The sequence below is a fragment of the Vipera berus genome (assembly GCF_964194415.1).
Source record: "Vipera berus genome assembly, chromosome: 9".
Taxonomy (NCBI): Eukaryota; Metazoa; Chordata; class Lepidosauria; order Squamata; family Viperidae; genus Vipera; species Vipera berus.
This window is the reverse complement of record NC_138212.1, coordinates 19892527-19911627: the sequence shown is the minus strand read 5'-3', so window position 1 is coordinate 19911627 and position 19101 is coordinate 19892527. Positions and strand designations below refer to the sequence as shown.

Below are 19101 nucleotides of genomic sequence, written 5' to 3'. Positions count from 1 at the left end.
CTGAACTTGTGAATGGGTTAAGCATCTAAGGCAGGGGTCTCCAACCTCTGGGCCACAGCCCACTAGTGGGCCATGAGGTGTTTGCAACCAGGCCACAGAAATGGTGGTGAGTGCCTGCCTGCATGCACGCATCCCCACTTGCGCGACCAGTGGGCAAACACATGAACACAAACACATGCACACAAGCTTCATTTGCATGAGCGGCAAATGGAACTGCATGCTCATGGGCTTGCTGGATGCTCATGCAGAACCATCCCTTCTCCCACCACCACCACCACGCTGGTCCACAAAGCCAGAAAGGTTGGGGAACTCTGAACTAAGGCATCTGATTTGTTGCAGCTGGTTCAGAAAACATGAGCTGTAGTTCCCAGTGATGTTTTTTACAAATGCCTGCATAGTTTTTATTTTGAATTGATTCCACTACAGCATCTGGATGTGACCCCAATTCTTCAATTCAGTCCATGCTCCATCAACTCAAAGAATAGAATTTTTGTTCTTACCCATAATTCCCTCTGTTGACAGCATCGATCATATCCCCATTGATAAGACAGATGTGGTTTTCACACTCCCATTTGCCATGTCCGTTGCAAGTACTATGGAGAAAGGACGCAGAAAGGATCACTAAGGACTCAAAAGGAGACTGAGTTAACCACAAAATCAGTTCTGAGATCTGCAATTATAGGTAATCCTCAATTTATGACCAAAACTGGGACCACAATCTCCATTGCTAAGCAAGGTGGTTGTTAAATAGGTTATACCCAATTTTACAACCTTTCTTGCCACGGTTTTTAAGCAAATCACTGCTGTTCTTAACTGAACTCTGCAGTTCTTAAGCAAATCTGATTTTTCCCATTGACTTTGCTTGTCAGGAGTTGCCTGGGAAGGTTGCAAATGATGAGAACATGATGCTGCGACCATCATAAATAGATGCCAGTTGCCAAGTGCCCAAATTTCGATCACATGACTGTGGGGATGCTAAGATGGTTGTAAGTGCGAGGAGCAATTGGAAGTCTCTTTTTCAGTGCTGTTGTAATTTCAAATAGTCGGTAAATGAATGGTTGTAAATTTGAGGATTATCCGTATATCTGGTCGACATGATTTTGACCTGCTGGTTTGGAAGCATCAAGAACAGAGCAGTCTGAGATGGGAAAAGTCTCAAAGAGTGGGGAAAGGAAAAGAAAAGAAAAGAAAAAAAGGAAAAAAAGAAGGTGGGCAGTGAGGCAAGACTGAGACAAAGCCAAGACTTTGTGCCAAACTACATGTTATACAGAACAGATTTTCATCTTTTCCATTGGCTGCATTCACAACTCTCGTTCTGATTACCGGATTAACCCATTCTCTGGCTTTGCGCACATTAGACTGAGAAGGAGGACTCGTGTAAAAACACCTTTATCATGATGAGACTGAAAATTAAAACCAACCAACCAAATCTAGCATATTGGGCAAAGCGGCCGCATGGTTTGGCACTGATCTTCTTTGGGGGGTTGCGTGAAACCATGCCTCATACCTTTATTAAAAAAAGGTGGAGAAGAACCAACTTTTGGAGTACTTAAACAAGTGTTCCTCAAACTTGGCAACTTTAAGACATGTGGTCCTCAACTCCCAGAATTCCCCAGCCAGCATATTTAGACCAGTAATACAGAAAGTAACAGCTCAGGGACCATGTGTGATCTGGCAAGTATCCAGAATGCCCCCACAACATTCCTAGAACTTGGAGGTTCCTGCATCATTTAGTGAGCCCATCTCAAAATGATCAAATAATCTCCTGCTATTTGTTTCCAGGAAACTGAACCAAGAAGCACGAAGGAGGCGTGGGGAGTGTGAGGAGGGCTCCTTGTGAGAATGAATTATTTTTTATCTTTTATGGAGGGGGGGAGATAATTTTTTTAACATAAATGGTTGTTTTTAAAAGCCCCCTTCCACATTGGATCTCAGCTCCACCCCGTTTTTGAGGGCAGACCTTGAATTGCTGTGCAAGAGGTAAAGTCCTAGTGATGAATTGCCCTAAAACCTCTTTTGTGTGTTTTGTTTCCTGAGTGACTCTGTCCACGTGCTCAGTTGGCAAATCTACCGCAGAGAAAGCTACTTGGTCTAGTACGGGAGTGCTAAAGGTTAACAGCAAGAGAAATCACTGGAGTTAGAAAAGATGACTGCATTTGGCTTGCAGTAGCTGTTCTCTCTTTTCAGGCCAACGTCACGGGTCAGACATGTATAAGGACACACACAAGCTGCGACCTTCCTCTTTACTCCTAGGCGTTTGATGTAAGTTACTAAAAAAGGAAAAAAAATGACATCAGTCCTTTCCTGTCCACCAATAATCTCTTGAGAGAAGTGGAGATAGGGGCACCCTTCCTGCCCACCTTCTCCTTCATGCTTTGCCCATTCAAAGTCTCCTTCAAGTCAAGGACAGTTCCTGGTGACATCATGAATTGAGTGAGGTAATTTTCTTGGCAGCCATACAGAATAGGTCGGCCATTGCTTTCTGTCAGGAAGTGTTTTGACTTCCAGCCTGCAGCCTTAACAATCCTTGAAAGGCTTCCATTCACGTTCTTCCGAGGTCTTGGAGCCCTCCTTGGTTTTTAGGGATCCACCAAGCTCAGCTAATTGGACATCCACTAGCCCAGGGGTAGGCAACCTCGGCTCTTTTATGACTCATGGACTTCAACTCCCAGAATTCCTGAGTCAGCTGTGATAGAGCACCCACAACGTCTGGAGGTAAATAATGATTAATTGATCCCACTGTCAGGAAATTTCTCCTTAGTCCTAGGTTAGATCTCTCTTTAATGAACTTCTGCCTGTTACTTCTTGTCCTACGCTCAGGTGTTTTGGAGAATAGCTTGACCCCCTCTTTTTTGTGACAGCTCCTTAGATATTGGGAGACTGCTATCATGTCACCCTAGTCCTGCTGATCGTAGAGTAGACCAGAGGACCCCAACCTTTGTGGCACCAGGGACCGGGTCCATAGAGAAAGATTTTTCCGTGGACCGGAGGGAGCATGGTTTTGTGTGCTGCCTGCATCCCGCGGATGGGACTTCGCTTGTTTGTGTGGCCTGGTTGCTGGCATGCCACAGCCCGGTGCAGGTCCACGTACCGGGGGTTGGACTAGACATTCCCAATGGTTCTTCATATGTTTTAGCCTCTAGACCAGGGGTAGGCAACCTTGGCTCTTTTATGACTCATGGACTTCAACTCCCAGAATTCCTGAGTCAGCTGTGCTGACTCAGGAATTCTGGGAGTTGTAGTCCATGAGTCATAAAAGAGCTGAGGTTGCCTACCCCTGCACTAGCCCTTAGATAGCACAATGGGGTCTAGTCAATTTAATAATTCTTTCATCAGTTTCACCCTGCCCAAGTTAAAGTCACCGTGCTTCGTGTTCCCAGGTGATGTTTTGGTGTACTTTCCCCTAATAGCTTCCTAGCAGAAGTAAACCAGTGGTGGGATTCAGCCAGTTCGCACCAGTTTGGCAGAACCAGTAGCTCATTTTTTGTTGCCCAGGCCCAGAATGGACTTCCAGAAGCGGCATCCACACAGAGAAACGGTTGTTTGCATATTTGAACCCCACCACTGGAGTCAACCCAATTGGTTTCATTCTGTATTTATTTGTATCCTACCTTTATTACTTTGCTAAACAACTTGAGGTGACAAACATACCTAACAGCCCTTCCTCCTCCTATTTTCCCCACGAAAACAACCCTTTAACATGAGCTTTGCTGAGAAAGAGCGACTGACACAAGGTCCCCCAACCAGCTTTCATGCATAAGGCGATTGGTCCAACAGTCACCTAGAGCAGACATGTCAAACACAAGGCCTGGGGGCCGGATCCGGCCTGCAAAGTGGTTTCATGCGGCCCGCAAAGCCATCCTGGAAACAGTGAGGGAACGGCCCCCACTGCCTTGGCCCTGGCCCAGAGACCCTCCTCCTGCCAGAGACCCCCAGATCTGTCCCACTCCTGCCCAGGCCCCCATAGGCACCCTTGATGCGAACGATGTAGAGCTGGCCACGCCCACCCAGTAGGCCATACGCACTCTAGCCACGCCCACCCAGTAGGCCACGCCCACCCAGGCCACGCCCACCCAGCCCCCTGAGGGCAACCGCAATGCTGATGCGGCCCTCAATGAAATTGAGTTTGACACCCCTGGACTAGATGCTACAAAACCCATATTGACCCATCATATAACCAGTCGGGAGCTAAGTGGATTTTTGAAAGAAAATAACTTTAATTGTCAGACTGATCACACCCTCAAGGCTGGGCGGGGGGAGGGGGAACGGACCCAACCTTCCCGCCATTTCACTGCATTAAATCGAGTTCTGCTTACTTAACTTTATTATAAGTCTCAAAGCTGGTTTTTCAGGAGGCAACTGGACTTTCTTGTTTTTCTTTGAAGACGTTTCGCTCCTCATCCAAGAAGCTTCTTCAGTTCTGAGTGGATGGCGGGGAATGGAAGGATTTGTGTTCCCTGCAGACAGCTGGTCATTTGCCTTCTTTCAGAGAGCCATTGAGGCCATTTGGAGGTTTTTCTGTGTCCTCAAGGTCACCTGAGGAGTGCAAATGGGTGGGAAGCCTTCTTGGCTGCAGGATGTTTTCTGCCCTGGGTCCCTTCACTTTTGAAGACCAGTGCAGGCTGTTGGGGGTGAGTCTGTGTTGTCTGACTCTCAAACTGAAGCGCAAATGCTTCCCGTAGTCTGCAGTGTTGTCTGGGAATCCGTTCATGCTCCTTGTGATCCTGAGTTCCCAGGTAAACCTCCAAATGGCCTCAACGACTCTCTAAAAGAATGCAAATGACCAGCTGTCTGCGAGGAACATAAATCCTTCCATTCCCCACCATTCAGTCAGAGCTGAAGAAGCTTCTTGGATGAGAAGCGAAACGTCTTCAAAGAGAAACAAGGAAGTCCAGTTGCCTCCTGAAAAAGCACCTTTGGGACAAGCATGACCTGGAGGACTGAGAATCTCCATAGACATTCATTATGGGTCACAGACCCAGGCTACATAAAAAGAAGTGCAATATATAACACACCGTGTGGCATGCATAACAGAAGACTGGTGGTTAGGCTTAGTCTGCTGTCGGTAACATACAAACTCTCGAGGCTGCAAAATACAAACTGTGCAAATGAAGAGATAAGTTTGGATCTTTTCACTCCCAAAGAAGCTGCACGTAGACTTTTTCTGCCCAACCTGGAAATTGGCTAGTTCTACTGCATGGGAAGCAAAGAAGCAAAGACTTTTGCTAACTCATGTAATTGGAATGGGGGCCAGGATATCACCTCTCTCCTTAAACCTTCCTTTTTTTTTTGTCTTAATATGTATGTTTTTCGTCCCACACAAAATATCTTTGTAGATTTGCTAGGAGCCTGTTTCAATTTGTTTAAAACCTTAGTAGTGCATTCAGAACTCGGTGCTTTATAAAGTGATAGTTAGGAACTTGAGAGTTTGTTGTAGTGATTAGGGCACCATGCTAAAAACTGGGATAATGGGAATTCTAGTTCTGTCTTGGGCACAAAGCCAGCTGGGTAACCCTGGGCTGGACCTTCTCTCTTGGCCCTAGAAAGAAGGCAATGGTAAACCGCTTCCAAACTCTTGCCAAGAAAACTACAAGGATTTGTCCAGGCAGTTGCCAGGAGTCAACACTGATTCAAAGACACAGAAACGCCCAAAACAAAGTCAGTTTAACAGTAGTGTGAACTACAGACAACAGCAGAAATCCATATTCTTTTTATGGATGAGCTAATTTCTAGTTTTGAAGCCTCATTAAGCTTAGTTTGGAATTGCACAGCTTAAACCTATTAGAGGAAGGTATTAGCTGGGGCGTAGAATTGGAAAAGAGAGCCAGTTTAGTCTAGTCAGTGGTTAAGGCATCAGAATAGAAACCAGGAGACTGTGAGTTCCAGTCCTGTCTTAGCCATGAAAGCCAGCTGGGTAACTTCTGTTCCACTCTCTCACCCTAGAAAGAATGCAATGGCAAACTACCCTACTTCCAAAATCTTTCCAAGAAAACTGCAGAGATCTGTCCAGGCAGGAGTCAGCACTGACTCAAAGGCACATGTACACACACACACACACACACACACAGAGACACGCATTAAGTTAATAAGAAAAGTTCTACTGGAGCAGACTAAGGTATCTACTAATTTAGAAATTTATTCCTGTGGCAACCATATGACTTTTGGAGGTGATACTATACAGGAAAGGTAACTCCAGCCCGGAAGTACCATTGAAACTTTAAAGCCTTTAATGGGCTTTTTCCTCCATGGATTTAACCCTGCCCCTCTTAAAGCCATCCATGTTAATGGACATAACCAGGATGTGCAGGAATGAGAGGTCCTTGGTGCCTCTGAGCTTGGCTGTTTCCTGGCAGACGTTTCATTACCCAACTAGGTAACATCATCAGTGCTAACTAACAGTGTTAGTCTGGGTAATGAAACATTTGCCAGAAAACAACGGAGCTCAGAGAGCAGCAAGCACCCTCTCATTTCAAGCTACAAAGCTATTCTCTTTTATTGGTGCAGTAATGCATTTTACAGAATAGTGGCATGGAAATTCTGATGTGATATAAATATCTTCTACGTCCGCCTTCCTTGGAACGATGCTGTCCCAGTTTGGCTTGGCTGGCTGGCTGAGAATGGAAGTCATGATCCAACACATCTGGGAGGGCAAAGATCAGGAATGACAGCTGTGCAGGTTGCATCTGGGGGATGGAGCTGCATTTAAGCAGCCACCTTGGCTGTGTGGAATATACCAAGTACAACAGTCCCTTTCATAGAAGATTAAGAAACACCCATTAAGAAATGTTTGCCTCCTTGACAGGCAGCCACAAGCAGCATTAGCTGCCCTTCGTGCAATGCCTGGCATTTTCTTTCGGTCCAAAAAACCCCCCTCCCCCTAACCCCTCCCCCTTCCAGTGATAGCAAACGTTTCTCCTTTTATGGGCTACATTAGCAAAAGCAGCTCATACATTTCTGAGTGATGGTGCTTAGAGAGGCCTGTTTCTGGAAGCAGCCCAAGATGGGAAGTCCTTTAAGAAAAGGCCAGCTGGAAGCCAGACTTTCTGAAGGTGCTTCTCGGGATCGAGAGACAGCCAGCTTGGCCAGCTGGTGGCTGAACTTCTGATTTGCATTTCAGAACTTTTCTGACACCTGCTTCTAAGAACAGCCTCAAATTTACCAGGCGACAAATTGTCTCCCGCCATTTTGAAAGAATAATCCCACCTTTTCGGAAGTGATTGTTGAGAAAATAAGATTGCTGTTTCGATTGCATCCACTTTAGCCTGCGGCTGCATTCGCACAACTCTCTGAACTGGGGCAGTGAATAATCTAGCTGTGATTCAATTTCTGAAACCTAGTTAGTTTTCACTGGGATTGTTGTTGTTGTTTTCTAAAATGCAGCTCAGTGGGGGTGTGAATCCAGGCTGTTCTTTAGCTTAGGGTTCAGCATCTTGGCTAAACCCAGACATTGGTTTCTCCAGGAACTGTATTGAGCAGGTTGTATGAAGGCAGCCAGTGGGAATGAGAAAGATCGCAGCTAAAACTCCAGTTTCAAGGCTGACATGCCCAGTTCTGTTGAGTGTATCCATGTGGCTCAGAGTAGACAAGAGCCCCCGGGCACTTGGCAACGCACATAGTTCAAATTCCTCTCCATTCCAAAGTTTCTCCCTTTGCCCCCAATCATAAACAGACCCACAAGCCCTACTTGGAAGAACGCCCCACCCTAGCCCCTGAAGGCAGCCATTGGCCTCTTGGCCTTCATTCCTTTTATAGGACCTATAAGCTCATTTTGGAGGGGGAAGGCAGTGGAAACAAGGGTGGGATGAGAGATGGAGAAACGGGAGAATGGAAAGAATGGAAAAAGAGACGAGGAGATGCGCCTTGCCTTCATTTTGTCTCTCTTTTTTTTTTAGTACTGGGGAACTACAATACCCAGAATCCCCACCCTTAAGAGTTGGCAGGGAATTCTCAGAGCACAACTTCCAGATCTATTCTGCAGAGATTGGCAACTTTGCAGCACTTCAAACTCATGGGCATCGCCCTGATTTTGGTAGGACTGTCCTTTGTACACACAGTACTTTACAGGTGTTATTGAGTTACAACTCCCGTTAGTCTTCAGCCAGCAGAGCCACTGAATGGTGGTGTAGTCCAATACCTCTGGAAGGGATTCAGATTAGAACCTTGGGACTGTATATTGATTCATTCACCCACAACAAGCCCAAGTTTAGAATCTGGTTTCCTTGAACAAATGTTGGGCTGAGAAAAGTCCTTGTGGGACAAACCAGGATCACCACATCTCCTCAACCCTTATTTGACTGAGAGGTGGGAAGCTACTATGTTAATTTTCCCAGAGCATCCAGCATCACATAACTCTGAAGCATGATAGGGGGATTAAGAATGGGAACATTCAAATCAGGGGTGTCCAACCTTGGCGACTTTAAGACATGTGGACTTCAGCTCCGAGAATACTGTACTGGCCGGGAGTTGTACTCCACAAGTCTTAAAGTCGCCAAGGTTGGACACCTCTGATTTAAATGTTCCCATTCTTAACATCCATGCTAGTTGGGGAATTCTGGGGATTGAAGTCCATAAACCTTAAAGTTGCCAAGGTTGGGCTCCCCTGATTGAAATGACAACATTCTAACCATTTTGCATTTTCTCTGACCAACCAGTAACCTAGAGGACCTCAACCACCTCCAGAGCTGGCCCTGATCCAGGGTGTTTGAACTTTTAACCACAAGGACCCCCTTTCTGTGTTTCCAAGGAAGCACAGCAGCATTTCTTCTGGTGTATTGTGAGAGTCTGGCTCTTTTTTTTTGGCTCTTGTGAGACTACAGGTAATCCTTGACTTAGTTCCATTTGTTTAGCAACTATCCAAAGTTACAATAGCACTGGGAAAAGTGGTTTACAACCAGTTCTTGTGCTTACAACCATCACAGCGACTCTGCACTCACTGATCAAATTCAGCACTTGGCAACCAGTGTGTATTTACCACAGGTGCAGCATCCTGTATGACAGAGCAAAACTGATAGAAGAAATAGACTGAGATCCCAAAACCCAAGTCTTACCAGAGGTTGCAATTATCCCGGTAAGTTGCTCCAGGGTGGAACTTGACACCATTGCGAATGCAGTCTGGTGGGGGGGAAAAAAGATGCCAGAACAAAAAAAGTTAGTCTACAGAGCTCTAAATATTGTAAGACGGCTCAGCATTTAGACCAGGAGTCTCCAACCTTGGCAACTTTAAGACTTACGGACTTCAACTCCCAGAATCCCCCAGTCAGCCATGCTGGCTGGGGTATTCTGGGGGTTGAAGTCCATAAGTCTTAAAATTGTCACGGCTAGACACCCTGATTTAGATTACATTGTTGAAGTGGCAACAAAGACCTTGTTTTGTTATTAACTAAAATCATGGGTGTGTGCAAAGAGGGAGAGCCAGTGGCATTACATGCATCATGTAATGGCACAAATGGCACGAATCATGTTGTTGACATCAGCTGGAAGGCATATTACACCAACTGGATGGTTTTTGCAATGACATCAGAACGCGAGTGAGGCCACCAGAGTTTGTCCTGAAATGCCTGTGATACAATAGCTTGCAGAAAACCTGGCTTATGGGGTGATCTTTCATTCAGGGGAAATAGAGGTTGGAGACTTTCCCCTTTGGCAAACAATCTTTCCCCTCCTGCATCTGGAATGCACTGTTCCTTAGAACGGTATTTGCCCAGGTGGCAGCCTCCGGACCCTCTGTGAGCTATCACTCCCAGGATTCCCACCCACAGGCCCTGGACATTCCAGGGGTTGCAAACACATCTGGAAAGAGCTAGCTTGGGAAAGCCTGCAAAAGAGATGAGAGGTGAGATGAAGTAGCGCCAAAACCTTTAGAATTACAACCATGCAGCTTGAACTTTTAAGAATATGGTACAGGAGAGAGAGAGGGGAGAGGAGAGGAGAAGGAAGAGAGAGGAGAACTGGGGTTGACAAGATTGAGCTCCAGTTGCTCATTTGAGGAGTGGAAAAAAGAAAGGTGCAATTACTTTTACTGTGCAATTTATTTTATTAATCAAATGTATACATCCGCATCTCTCGTGGAAAGTGATTCTAGACAGTGTACAACATTATTATGCTTTGCTTGTGTATTTTTCAATAAATCAGATGCTACAAACCCAGTAACATCTTCCCTGGAAATGTTTTGTTGTTTTATTTGCAGGCAGTTAAAGAATCGTTATGTTTTTACACGTGCAAGAGAACACGATACATTCACAAATCTGTGCCCTGCAGTGGTTCTCTCCCACTCCCTTTTTCATCTGAACAATTACTTATAGTTTCAGGACCCCACTCCCTTATAAATATACATGGATCAGACAAATGCCTGGCTTTTAAAAGCTTTCCAAAGGGTGGTGAAAACTTAAACTGTATTTAAACCTCCACCATTATTCAACAAGGTTGGGTGGAAGTGGGTCCGAAGAGGTGAAAGTTTGATTTTATCCAAGACTTCTGCCCAGAACACATTTTGAAAGTTAAATGTTGAGTCTTGAAAACGTGAAAGGTTGCATTGAGCCCTCAGCTGCCATGGAACAGGAGACCTGTCAGTCAGAGAATATTCAAATCCAATTTAATTTTAAAATTCCTTGGCATAGCTTTTGGGATTACAGCTCTCAGAAAGGCAGTGGTAGCCTAGACAGGCATTTCCTTACCTGCAGGATTTCTTTACCTAAGAACTTATTATGGTTTGTCGCATAGTCAGTCAGATGTTTAGATTGGGTCAGGCTTTTTTTATCTACCAGTTGAGTGCTTCCCAAAGGCCTGGGCTAAACAGATGTTGTTGTTTGATAGCAATAGCACTAAGACTTATATACCGCTTCACAGTGCTTTACAGCCCTTTCTAAGCGGTTTACAGAGTCGGCCTATTGCCCACCAACAATCTGGGTTCTCATTTTACCAACCTCTGAAGGATGAAAGGCTGAGTCAACCCTGAGCCGGTGAGACTCGAACTGCCAAACTGCTGGCAGCCAGGAGTTAGCAGATGTAGCCTGCAGTACTGCATTCTAACAAGAATGCAGCTTGGGTGAAAAAGATGGATAAAGCCAAAAAAAAAGAACCTGAAATGGAAGAATTTGCAATAAGAGCAGAAGTGGTGGAGAAAAGAGTAAGAATTGGTCAGCGCCAGGTAGAGATGAATTGTGTGGCTTTGGGTTGAAACATCTGATTGGCCTACACACATTCGTTGCCAAACAGTTTGACAAGATACTGCCAAGAGGTGAAATTGAAGATCGGTTAGCCTCTGGCAAAAACTTTCCTGATAATGAAGGATCCACAGCCAAATATAGTCCAATTACTTGCTTATCACATTAGGGTATCAGAGATTACAGAATATAGACTACAGGTAATCTTCAACAGAGCACCACAATTTAGCCCAAAATTTCCACGGCTCAGCAAGACAGATGTTAAGTGAGTTTTGTCCCATTTTACGACCTTCCTTGTAACATTCGTTATGTGAATCACTGCAGTTGTTAAGTTAGTAACCTGGTTGTTAAGTCAATCTGGCATCCCCCTTGACTTGGCTTGTCAGAAGGTTGCAAAAGGGGATCACGTGACCCTGGGACACCGCAACCGTCACAAATACACGCCCAGTTGCCAAGTGTCCGAATTTTTAACACATGGCCAGGGGGATGCTGCAACAGTTACAAGTGTAAATATGGTCATAAGTCAGTTTTCTGAGTGCCGTTGTAAGTGTTGTGACTCAGGGCCAGCCTGTGGGTCCGACAGCCGGCTCCGATGTATCGGATGACTCAGATGAGGGGGAGGAGGGAAACGAACCGGCTGATGACGGTTTGGAGGCTTTGCAGAGCCCTCAGCCGGGGACCTCTTCTCAGCTGCGTGAGCCCGAGAGTGCGGAGGAAGATGACCCACAGCTGGCCCTGTTCAAGGACGCCCGACGCAGGAGGCAGTCGAGCAGGAACAAACAAAGAAAGGCTGCGGGACTCCTCGGGAGGAGGCACAGGGAGACCACGCCCTGAGCTCTCTATAAAAGGAGTGTTTGGGGAGGGGCTGGTTGCTGAAAGCAACTTTTCCGCTTGAGAAGACAAGCTCTAGTGTTTTTGTTAACTGCGTAATAAATCTTGGCAGATGCCTTTTAGCCTTGGACGCTCTCCAGTCTCTTCTTTCTGAATAGGGGTTTGCCTTATTACAAGGCCAGAAGAGGGCTGGTTCAGAACAGTAACTTTGAATGATTGATTGTAAGTTGAGGACTACCTGCACACTTATTTTTTACACTTATGACCATTGTGGCATCCTCATGGTCACGTGATTAAAATTCAAACACTTGGCAACTGACTTATATCCGTGACGGTTGCGGTGTCCCAGGGTTGCAGGATCCCCTTTTGCAACCTTCTCACAAGCAAAGTCAATGGGGAAGCCAGATTCACTAAACGGCTGTGTTACTAGCTTAACAACTGCAGTGATTTGCCACTTAACACCTGTGGCAAAAAAAAGGGTCATAAAATGGGACAAAATTCATTTAACTCGCTCCATTTCCAAGCGGCCCATTTGCAAGCAGACAAAACTTCCCCATAGGTGCCCAAATGTTTTTCGCCCAGCCAGAGAACTGGCGGAGACTGGAAGTTTTGTCTGCTTGCAAAGGAAAGAGTGTGGCAGGCAGAGGGAGGTGGCAGGGGAGCCTTGCGCCGCCTGGTCCTTCGGCTTCCCCTGCCTGTCCATGCCAGTCTCCTCCTCACCTGAAGTTGCCTTCCCCTGGCACCGCCCTCACTCCCGAGCATCTGGCCTGGGAAACCCTGTAAGCTGTGCTTTCCAAGTTTCTTCTTGGTAGACACTACCACACTGAAAGAGCAAATCTGTTATATATAAACAGAGAGCAAAACCCACTCCCTTCTAGCACTGATGATGTTACCTAGTTGGGTAATGAAACGTCTGCAACAAGACAGCCGGGGTCAAAGAGCATCTAAGAGCCCAAGTTCAACCCTGAGCTAAAATATTCTCTTCTATTGAGTGTAATAAAAAATAAATAAAGAGAAGGTGTAAGACTCCTATTCACAGACCTTCTTCTCCATTCTGATCAGTCCTGCATTCACCATAAGAATAAGGATGTGCTTAGGATACCAAAGGAAAGGGGCACCACAGATTTCCCCCCCCCAGCTATCATGCCTTTAATTTTGTCACTGTTTTCAACCCTGAAAACAGTGAAAGAAATAAAGGCATGATAGCTGCGGGGGGAGGGGGAGGAGGGAATCTATGGTGCCCCTTTCCCTTGGTATCCTAAGCACATCCTTACTGAATGAATCTTAGCATCTTGTCAGTTAACCAACGGAAGGGCCAAAGGGCACCATTGCTGGGCTGGGCTCAATTGGCTTAAACCAGCCCTGATTCTAATTCAGCAGGAAATTCCTGCAAGTCCTTCAAATCAGATGTAACTTCAGATCCACAGCTTACCTTTCTGCTCTGAATACGGTGGTTTAATGCCCAAACAGTATTCCCAAAAATCAGGGCAACAGTCAGAGATGGTTCGGTTGCAGAAGAGGTCACAGTAGCAAAGGGTATCAAAGTAGGGGATGGTGCAGGCATCATCCCTCCCACGACAACAAGCATCCTGCCGACCGCAGTACGAGCCTTCTGCATCCCGTATCCCCTGTTCGTGCAATCCAGGCGCCAGTTCCCTCCGCGTACGATGCACCCGAGCGGGAAGAGTCTCGGCCATGAAGAGCAAGGTGCACAGAAGAATCCAGCTTTTCATGGTGTCCTTCTGAGTTACTGAATCTCAGACGTTCTGGAGAGAGGAGACAAATACATCTGGAATCACAACTTCTCCTTCCCACCTAGCCCAGTCTGCTAAGAACAGACCCCCATTGGGAGGAGACGAATTGCCCACCGGTAGGCTGGGAAGCACTGGGAGAAACATTGATTTTTTCCTAAACTGAGTCATCAAGAGGCAGAGACCAAACATTCTCCTAAGGGATTTTGCTAACTATGATCACATACAACCTGAGGTAAATCCTTCAAGATGGATCAGACTAGGAATACACTATCATGCAAGCCAGAACTACATGTGTTGTAAAACTATAGGAAGAGAAACTTTTTCTCTGGACGTGCTTCCCCCCCCCATCCCTTTATCTTTGTGAGAACTAGGAAGTGTGCTTCCTTAGGTTACATTTCTGTTCAAACTCAGGTTTCTTTTATTTTATTTATTTATTTATTTTTATTTTTATTACATTTATATCCCGCCCTTCTCCGAAGAACCAGGGCGGCTTACAAGCTTAGCAGTAGCCTTCATTCTATGTATATGCCTGCTTGTTAGGGCTTTCACACACACCCCAAGCGGCATTATTACAAAGTCAGCTTAATTGCCCCCAACAATCTGGGTCCTCATTTTACCTACCTCGGAAGGATGGAAGGCTGAGTCAACCTTGAGCCTGGTGGGATGCGAACCTGCACTAATTGCAGGCAGCTGGTGTTACTTAAGGAGGCATTAGCCCACTGCTCCACCAAGGCTCAAGGTTTATCTGGACAATGTCTTGGTAGTGATTTTTCCTCCTGTCCCTCAAGGCCATTTCCTCTTTCCTCTACCCCTGGTTCTCACTTGGATTAGAAATCCCAGGATAATAGGGGAACCAACTACCTGGAAGATAGCACTAGCCCATCCCTTGCGTACTACAGTCAACAAAACTACATGAAGGTGTCCATGTCAGACATAAGCACCCAGATCCAAATATGAAGGGTTCAGGTTTATTGTACCCAATGCTTTTTTTTGTAAAAGAAAAAGGTGCCGGAACTCACACATGTCATACAATCCGCCTTGCCTACCCTACAAGGTTCCATCCAAAAAGGTGCCGGAACTCCGTTCTGAGCGTTCTATGACAAAAAAGCCCTGATTGTACCCAACTATAATACAAGAATCTCCCAGACTACTTGCCCTCTCTTGGGAATAAAGAGATAAGGACCCATGGAACTTAGGGGGTGTCAATCTTAAGCCTCTTGCTGCTATGCAACAATTCAAGACTAACTCCTCATTTGATCCCTCCTCTTTGCCTGGCTGGGAATTTCCCAACAGTGCATGAAGACACCAGGAGTTGAGGTCAAGAATAACTTTGCTGCTTTTCCAAATATTCTTCAGGTCCCTCTTGGAGTGTCTTATCCTGCCCTTTCTAGCACCTCAGCATGGGTAGGTTTTTGTGAGTGTTTTACCTATAAAATTCTAAATCTGGCCTAAATAATTTCTGTTACATTGTCTTGTCTATTGCTGGTCCCACCATGTCTCCTGAGCACAGCCTTCCTAGCCAGCTCTCAGAAGCAAAGATTGCGTTCAGGACATTGTCCTGTTTACATGGCCACCCAGAATGGAGAAAAGCAAGCAAAAAGTCTGAACTCTCGACCTGAAAGAGCTCACTTGAACTGGGCGGGGAAAGGATAACCATCCCACATCAGCCTGTTTAGTGGAGACTCAGAAGCTAGTATGTCACAGCAAGTTAATTCCAGGACTCTTAGGCTCCTTCAGTTTCTCACTATGGTTTGCAAAGTAGATTTAATTAAGGGCCACCCCATGTCCACACCGCCACAGCCACATCTTTCCTTGCTGCACTTCACAAGTGACCTTTTCCCACCTTGGCTGGTCCAAAGCTCAACCGAGCAGTCAGTCTGTGGTGAATTATTTCAGGTAAACTTAAAGACAGAGATGGGTTGGGGGGTTGGATGCTCTGCTTCTATTGTCCCCACAAAGCTAAGTGGGCAAGCCCCAACTCTGATTCTTTGCTAAGTGAGGATGAGAAGAATCCCAGGATGCTAAAATGTCTTCTTCAACTATACCAGGACTATGACTGAGGGATGCCTAGAGGTTATCCAGCTCACTGATCTGCTCTATGAGCCAAAGATGATCTGCTTCACACAACATGCTGAAATAAGGCCAGGGATCCCACAAGACGCTGAACCCCGGACTGCTCAATCCTATTTTCACCTGGTCTTTCAAGTTGTGAAAAAACCCCCAGCCAAGGTGAAATGGTTTTCACTTTCACTTCCCAGGGAGCTGGACACTAACACTACACATATACGGCTTCTTCTCTGGATGTTTTTCTCTTGTGCGTGTGATCTAATCAAAAAGCGGAAAAATACAAATCTAGAACTCCCAAATAATAGAACTCCCAAATAAACCTGCAGGAGGGTTCCTACAGAAGAAAACCTGGGCTTAAAGTCCACTATCCCCTACTTCAGACGTTATGTGCCAGGTAGCCACCATCTCCACCCCTTTGCCAGGGAAACCTCTCCTGCCCTTCGGAAACTTATTTCAACTCCCCCAAACCTTCCCCTCTTCAGGAATGAAGATCTCTTGGATGATCTCAGCCTGCAGCAATGCAGCAGGTCATCATTTCCAAAAGCAGCAGCAGCAGCAACGGTGGCCACCAACTCCGGAGGAAGGAGCCGAAGGTCAAAAGCCAAGGAAGGAATTTCCTCTGACTTTTTCCCGTGCACCTTTCACTTGGTCTTCCGGGATGCGAGGCCGTCCCACTGAGCTTCGAGTTACAATTTTGATTAACTTTGCTCCCTGACCTCTTTCAGCAAAGTCCAAGGCAGGTTTGCTTTTATGCACATGTGCCTTATCTGCCCTGGAACAGCTGTGCGAACTCTGGGGTCTCTAGCTTCAGAGGTGCGTTCAAGCTCAGATGGGATTCGTTTCTTTCTTTCATTTCTTTTCAGAAGCCTTTGGACAGGGGCACCAGGAGTATGCAACGATCCCAGAAGACATTCCTGATCTACTAGATCCCTCCGTCTCAGGTCCCTCTGGTGACCCAAGGGAGTTTTGTACAGTTGTAAAAGCTGCACTGGTGACCATCTAGTGAAAAGGTCTGTTGCTGCCCCACCCAGTTACACCGGAGGAAGGAAATCCGTGCCTGGCCAGCCACCCAAACGCAAACCTCAGCCGCACGTTCTGAACTGAATACATGCCAATCAGTCTCAGTGCACCTCTGCTTGAATGCTTAACTAATATGGATATAATAATAATAATAATAATAATAATAATAATAATAATAATAATAATAATAATAATAATAATAATAATAAATTCTGACGCTTCAGAATAGCACTGAAAAAACTGTTTAATAAAATGGAGAAATGACCTTCTAAAATGCTTTGCATGCCACATCTGTCACCTTGGGAGAAAGGTTAAGGTTTTCTTTCCAAAATGCTTTTCCTAACCTTCTTTTTAGAGGTTGACGAGCTTCCTCTGGCAGAAAGGGGATAAAAATCAAGCCCATCATCCTTTAGGGCTGGTGAGTGGACCAATCGATCAATCCATCCATCCTTTTATTTCAGTACTCCTGAGTCTTAAACAAATGCACGGGGCATTTTTATTCAATAATGGAGAATATTTGTTGCTCAAGGTTGAAATGAGGGGTAATTGGAACTCTCTGAGCTTGGTTGTTTTCTTGCAGAACGTTTCCTTACCCAAACTAGGTAACATCACCCACTGACGATATTACCTCGTTTGGGTATAATGAAACGTTTGCAAGAAAGCAGCCAAACTCAGAGAGCGCCAAAGACCCCCTCCTTTTTATTCTTGTAGAAACGCCTTTTCCAATATTGTGCTGGCAAGTAGCATTCCATTCTTTCTTGCCTCTTCTGCATTTTAATCACCTGCTGTGCCCACTTAAGCCAGTTCCGCTTGATCAGACACCAGGGCTGTGTTCACACACCACCCATTCACCTGCTTTCTGAATTAACCCATTTTTTCTGGAAGGAGAATCACCCAATGCACTGTTCCCGGAAAGGATCCAAATTGCTGGAGTTCACACAAGGTGCGCAGCTATCTCAAAAACCAACGGTTCACATTCCCCAAGCTTGGCATATGGCAAGAAAAAGAAAAAAAAGAAAAAAGTAGATTTTTGTTTTGTTTTATTTTTTTAAGCGGTGTGGTTAGGCATGCCTGACTCCAGCCAAGAGACCACACCTTCAGAGCTCAAGAAGGAACAGAGATTTCGGCTTTGCCGGGGTCCAAATCCGAAAACTTTGCAATGGAAAAAGTCAGGCGTTTGGGAACACCTTTCCACATTTTATTAAAAATGCATCGGCTCTCCGCTCACTTCATCAGATGCCTCTGTGAGGAGCAGCTCCCCAAAGTTGGTGCCTTTTAATAAAACGCATTCCCTTCCCCCCCCCTTATAGCCACGGCCCAAAATCTGGGGCGCCCTGCCTTCCTCTTCCTCCCGGCTCCTGGGACTGCATTCCCCATCATCCGCGTCCCCCCGGCCCCGGCCCTAACCTGACTGTAAGCATTAGAGGCAGCCAGGTGAGGAAGGCAAAAAGAAAAGAAAGTGAAGTGGGAAGAGGGAGGGAGGGAGGGAGGGAGGAGAGAGAGAGAGAGAGAGAGAGAGAGAGAGAGAGAGAGAGAGAGAGAGAGAGAGAGAGAGAGAGAGAGAGAGAGAGAGAGAGAAAGAAAGAAAGAAAGAAAGAAAGAAAGAAAGAAAGAAAGAAAGAAAGAAAGAAAGAAAGAAAGAAAGAAAGAAAGAAAGAAAGAAAGAAAGAAAGAAAGAAAGAAAGAAAGAAAGAAAGAAAGAAAGAAAGAAAGAAAAAGAGAATTTTGCCCCGCGGAAAGGCTTCTACCTGGCGCGTCTTTGCGCAAACGGAGCGGTCGGTCTCTCCGCCTCTGCTCGGGCCAAAGTCAGGCGTCGCAGGCGCGCGTCCCTCTCCCCTCGCCGTCCCGGCCCTCGTCCTTATATGGAGTCGGGGACTCCCAGCCCACCTCCCCTCCCTCGGGCCCTCCCTTCCTGCCTACTCCGGAGCCCCGAGCGAGGGAGTCAGGTAAGGCTGGCAGGCTGGCTGGCAGGCTGGCTGGCTGGCTGGCCGGTGGGCAGACTGACTGGACTCGATCCTGGGATCCAGTGGAAGAATCCGAGGCTCGGTGCCAGCCTCGCCCGCTGCAGCCGCTCGAAGCGGCCGCTCTCCAACTTCGGCTTCTCTTGGAAACCGCCGCAGCTGCCATCAGCTGCGGCTTGAGGATACGGTCACCAAAGTCAGGATGGCTAATTATATTTTTCCAAGGTGCTTTCTCCCCCCCCCAAAAAAAAAATGTATTCAAACGCTGCCATTTGAGAAGGTGGGAGAAGAAAAAAAATTGCCTTC

The 19101-nt window shown here is 46.2% G+C and overlaps 1 protein-coding gene across 1 annotated transcript in view; it reads right to left on the bottom strand.

Annotated features, from left to right (window-relative positions):
* The window catches only part of TINAGL1 (tubulointerstitial nephritis antigen like 1), a 37982-nt gene extending 19102 nt beyond the window's left edge, over positions 1-18880 (bottom strand). The window contains exons 1-4 of the mRNA XM_081334921.1: positions 18583-18880; positions 13426-13759; positions 9048-9111; positions 501-593 (exon numbers count right to left, since the gene is read on the bottom strand). Of these exons, the coding sequence (XP_081191047.1) occupies positions 501-593; positions 9048-9111; positions 13426-13726 (458 nt within the window). The 5' untranslated portion in view covers positions 13727-13759; positions 18583-18880. The remainder of the gene's footprint in view (positions 1-500; positions 594-9047; positions 9112-13425; positions 13760-18582) is intronic.
* Positions 18881-19101: the final 221 nt, after the last annotated feature.